Source organism: Anneissia japonica, unplaced genomic scaffold, assembly GCF_011630105.1.
Source record: "Anneissia japonica isolate Jap-2015-1 unplaced genomic scaffold, ASM1163010v1 scaffold287867_len1003013_cov215, whole genome shotgun sequence".
In the NCBI taxonomy this organism is placed as follows: Eukaryota; Metazoa; Echinodermata; class Crinoidea; order Comatulida; family Comatulidae; genus Anneissia; species Anneissia japonica.
Genome location: NW_022684320.1, coordinates 538,111 through 543,913, shown reverse-complemented (window position 1 = coordinate 543,913; position 5,803 = coordinate 538,111). Strand labels below are relative to the sequence as shown.

At 34.5% G+C, this 5,803-nt stretch overlaps 1 protein-coding gene across 1 annotated transcript in view; it reads right to left on the bottom strand.

The window, feature by feature from the left end:
- Positions 1-2,348, bottom strand: part of LOC117104540 (transmembrane prolyl 4-hydroxylase-like) — a 9,619-nt gene extending 7,271 nt beyond the window's left edge. Inside the window, exon 1 of the mRNA XM_033245399.1 lies at positions 1,788-2,348. Coding sequence (XP_033101290.1) covers positions 1,788-1,910 — 123 coding nt within the window. The 5' untranslated portion in view covers positions 1,911-2,348. The remainder of the gene's footprint in view (positions 1-1,787) is intronic.
- Positions 2,349-5,803: the final 3,455 nt, after the last annotated feature.

The following is a 5,803-nucleotide window of genomic DNA, read 5'->3' as shown; positions in this document are numbered from 1 at the left end:
TATATATATATATATATAGGCCTACATATATATACATATATATAATTATAATATATAACTAATAATGATTGAGTATACTGATGAGAATTTTTATAACAATATTTGCTGTATTAAATATCTCAGTTGTCGCAGTGAAGTGTGCAGACGTGAATTTAAGCAACTGGAAAACTGCTGAAGAGAGATCAACAAAATGCTGAAGCAGTCTTTAATCTTAAACAACAATACATTCATAATCTTGTTTTGTTCTCTATATCCTCTCAGTGTTTAAATTCATCTTAATTTCTCATTTTACATGGATTAATTTTACATTACTATGGCATATTGTGCGCATCCATATAAAATACATCATGCATCAAGCTACAACGTCATTGGCACATAAAAAGACACAGCGCGCGATATTTGTTCTTAATTATTAAATACATTTTTTACATTAGGCTTACAGACTGACATTTTATGCAATTCTTACATAATAATATTGAATAGACATCGAAATACCTTTTCTCCAGCAAATCTAAATCGAAACTTCAAACCATGGATTTCAAAAGACATCAAGAATCTATAAAGCTTGAACGGATGGCGATTAAACAGAATTATAGGCAAAAAGAAGAGGATTCTACGCAATATAGAAATACTAAAACATGACAAACGTAAAATTGGTGAAAAAATTAGAAATAATTAAGAAGTGTTAAGTGTTTAGGTTAGCGTTCAACAGTAACACAGTTAAACCATGGTTAAACCACATGTGTTTAGTAGAAGCTATGAATTTCAAGCCCATTCTACCTAAGTGATCAGTTTCGATGACAAATAAAATGCTGATACACTTCCATACTGGTGACAGCACCAGCCATCAATCATCTGATCAGAATCCCCTAATCAGGTTTTGTACGGTGACGGCATCATGGATGGTGATGGAGGATGGAGGGGGGGGGGGTGGTCCATTGTATCATCCCCCCCCCCAAATATGTTGACTATGTATGGGATAAAATGGAGCTTTACACACTTCAAAAGACTGTCACAGAAATAATTTGCAATGTCTTATGCGCTTACAAAGATGAAAATTAGCATAATGTATTAATGTTGATAAAATTATTCAATCTGGTGCCAATCTAAGCTCTTCTTTCCTTAGATGTTAGATGTGCTTGCAAAGCAAGCCACATTTTCACACTGAAGGGTGTGAACGACATCAGTAATTTTATGTCAATTCCAAGAATTTTCAATCACCCCCCCCCCCCATTTTCAATCCCCCCCCCCCCCCCCACAATGAAAAATACTTTTCTACGCCGCTGGAATAGGCCTACAACTAGTTTTAAATAGGAACAATACCACTACGCCACAAGGTAATTGCGTCCTATCGCAGCTTCTTTATATTACCTTCCATGTAAGTTTATCTACTTTACAATGCATTGACACCTCTTACAAAATAGTTAATGCTTATGATAGAAATGAAGTTACCTTTCTAGGAATTTTAGGTTAAGCAAGCAATTTTTTGCTTATTTTTTTCAAAATTGTGTAATATTTTTTGCCATCCATCAATCAATCAATATCTAAAGAGCAACAGTATTTTTATGTAATGTACAGTACAGTATTACACTACCTTATAAATCAAAATACAAAATTAGACGAATATAAACCAAAATATAAGTCAATAAAATAAACTTGGTAACGGTCTCGTTTCTATTGAACCTTGTTGTTACATCTTGTCGTAACTTAATGTGTAAGCCTACATTGAAAAGCAGAGCAAAAAGGTCGGGTTTTCTAGGTGAAAAGTCAGATGTTCTTATTCTTACCTCAACTGGGTCTAGCCGAAACAACCGTCCCGGGGGTGCGTCTAATTCGGGAGGAGCATTGTCAACACCTTGGGCACACACACATGTTATAAGCACAAATACGAGTGGAGCTCCACGTAACATGCCTTAGCAGAAAACGTTACGATTCAATGTTGAGCGATTAGAGTAATGAGTGAGTGATCAGTAGAACGCTACATCAGGTAGGCTTAACTAATATTGTGAAAATACCGACGTTGCTCTATTCCTTCACATTAATCAATCAGGATCAATGTTTTGATGAAATAAATGCAACTTAACACACGTCTGCTAAATTGGCAGTCACGATGCGCCAATCGTTCTGAATGTATTGGCACGATTAAAACTGAACTCCTTCGCAATTCAAGGGTTTGTATGAGCCGCCAAAAAGATTAAAATCCATTTCTGCACGTGTTTTCCACGATTGATTGTATCACTTCTTGGATCCCTAAATCTATGTGTTCTACAGAGAAAATCGATACAACTTCTAAACGGATTTAGTAGTAAGTAGTTCTCTGATAAGTTGACGGCACAACCGTGGTCCGCTCACCCGATTCTACCTAAATGATCTGATATGAATGATCTCAGTTTCGGTGACAAATAATAGTCGTCATAGTCACGATGACTTCATCAAATACTTTTAAAAATTATCATAGGCGGCCGAAGTGTTCTGGCAGTCAGGCGCTCACCCAAAGAGCTAATGTGCTGAGATAAACATTATGTTTAACAATAGAGTAATATTTTATAATATAATAATAGGCCCTAATTATATCTTTCCAAATTTTACTGTATCATTTTGTAAATAGAGTTCTTCTGAAGCCCGATTTGCTTGTTCACAAGGAATTTTGCCTCCGTGAGTTTAGTCCAAGCTATCGACAGTCGATCGTGCACAGGCTGAATTTACGGGGTGTGTCTGGAAGGCTCTGTTACACGGGCCCTAATTATACCTTTCTAAACTCAGTTACTGTATTGTTTTTCCAAGTATTGAAATACACGCCATCGTGTTGGGATTCAATATTTCGACATTAATTATGTCATCATCAGGAATGATGTCGAAATAATTAATGTCGAAATATTGAATCCCAACACGATGGCGTGTATTTCAATACTTGGAGTATGTATTATACTTTCTTATCTATGATTAATCAGTGGACCTTTCGGTATTGTTTTTTTTAAAATAGAGAATAGAGAAATAGAGCATTTACGGGGTGTGTGTGTGAGGCTCTGTTTCACAGGCCATTGAAAGAAAGAATGAAAGGTTCCCCTCAATAATTATTAAAGCACTCGTAGTCGTTGTGACCGTCGGGTCAGAAAACAGATGTTGGCCATTTTCACTAATTTTAATCATTAACTTCAATCAAACATAATTATATTGACACGTTACAGATGAATTTTCTTTTATAACAATAATTATTTTAATATGCTAATATTGATCTGAAAATGCTCAAAATCAGATTCTATTTCAGAGCGTTTAAATCAATTTTCTTCACTTCGTGATAAGTTACTTTTTTTTCTCAAGATGCTGAGTCAAATAGTGTAGGTGTTTCAATTAAATTATCTTGTGATGAAACATACAGACTTATTTTACTTAAATTTAACTTTGTATGAGATTGTCATATCGATTAAAATTTCCCTTTTTGTTAGAAAATCATCAGAAATTCCTAATGCTTACAAAAACCCAAATAAACAACGATATCAACATTGCTTTTCTCAGTCTGTTATGAGAGTGCATGATATTTTATTATCATTACAATATGTAGACCCCATAATTGGTTTTGTATATTGCATATAATTTTTTGGGGTTAAAATTATAGCATACTGTTTCCCAATTTTGGAAACCAAATTTTGTATATCTTATTTAACAGCCTAACTTCTACTGGCAACATACGGTACACCTAAAACACATTTTAAAGGTTGTTAATGTTGTTTCCGAGTGTGTGTGGAGGTGCCTAACCAATCACTAATTGCATCCACCGCCCATGTCATTATGATGATAGTGATAGTAATAATAATTATTATTATTATCAATACAGTTATTATAGTTATTAGATTATTATAATATGGTAAAATTAAATATGATTTTTTAATTTATTTATTTTAAAATTTTATTCGGTTGTATGGGAACAATAGCCGGAGAACGTATGGTCCTGTAGAAGAAGTTTAAACGGAAGTAACTAAAACGAGGAGTATACTTCACAAGACCTAAATAAAGTATTGATTAGAGAATAATTGTTAATCAATGTGAAATGTTTGCTAATCCGGTAACAATCAAATTAATTTGTAGTTCCATGTCTGTAAATTGGTGCTATTATTTCATCGTTGGCGTCCCATGTGCCTAAGTCGTCTCAATATAAATAATCACCGAAAACTTGTCTTGGGTCATATTTACTAAGGCCAGAGCCCTTTTAGTGCCATCAACTTGTTATTACTTAAGTGTTTACCAATCCAGTTGCGCTTTGCTTTCATTTGTCCAAAAATTATTTGTATTAGAATTATGCGAGTGCCGCACCCGTGAAGTTGTGCTCATGGGTTCGTGAGATCAGCGACATTCGACAGCATACTAGGCTCACACTTGAAACCGTAAGTGGGGAGAGACATCATGTTTCTGACCAAAGAACACCCAGCAAGCTGGTCACATTCATCTTGTCAGTTTTCTAGTACAATGTAAACATACTTTTCAATCTTATGACTGGGATGTAGCCCACTAATACACGTCACGTTCACAATGGACTCCAGAAAACCGCCTACGGTATTCAGACAGCCAGGACACACATTCTGCATCACATACCCAGATACATACCCACAAACACGCTTTCCGTACACACCAACCCTTGTCATTTGCGTAATAATATTATCTAACCACTAAAAGATAATGGTAAAGGCCTATACAAGCCTGTATGTAGGTGTATATACAGTAGTGCCTGGTGGGTTAGAACTGCACGATATACTATAGGTCTCTGTGATCTAATAGATATGATACTCGCCTTAGCAGAGAGAGGTTACATGTTCGAATCCCGCCAGAGACACCTTTTTTCATACAACTGAAATAAACTAACTTGTCGTTGATGAGCTATGCTCGATACGACATGTTCCTATTTGATCATTATTATTATTATTATTATTATTATCATTATTCATTATTATTTATCTACATAGCAACTTGATTTGCTTGATTTGATATATAAATTAATACTACATAGCACTAAACAATGGCAAAATACTATCCAAAAGATCTGGTTTACACTATAGATCTATGTTCTTGTCCATTTTCTTATCAAGTTGTTAGTCAATGTAAAATGCGATACGTGACATGAACTGTGATCATTACTGGCGCTACTTACATGCGAATAGTAATTATGACTGTATAACAGACCTTAGCGAAAAATTGATTTGATGATGAAAATTTAATGCTGTGTCTGTCTTAACAGAATACGGATGAATACACAAATAAACTGATTGCATCTCACATTGTAATCAATCAGTTAATACATTTTCATCACATGTTACTTTACTTTACTTTCTCCCCATTTACATCGGCGGCACTTAAACAAGTGGTGCGTCTTCAGAAAAATGTAAACTGAGAATAACAGAAAGGAAATTGGTTAACCTTACAAATATTGATATACACTATAAAAATCACTAACGATTGAATAGCTGATGAATCAAGAATAAAGGTGAAACAAAATAACAATAGCAAGTGAATAATAAATTGTTATTCTGCTTCATCTTTATTCATTATTGTTTTACTTGTTATTACGGTTTAATTCATAAACTATGGTCATGCCTAGTATTGTTTATTATTATTCATATATACGTTGCAGGTGTGAAATCTCTTCACTGATTATGGTAGTTGACCTATCGAAATATGTCTGGTTTGGGTCGTAAAGGCCATTGTGTTAATATAAGCACTCGCATATATGATGAAGCTTAAAGCAGCTGTGTTTTTTTATAAAATGTTCTCAGTGTTATCAGAAGCCTGGTTCTCACGAAAGCCCTAGTGG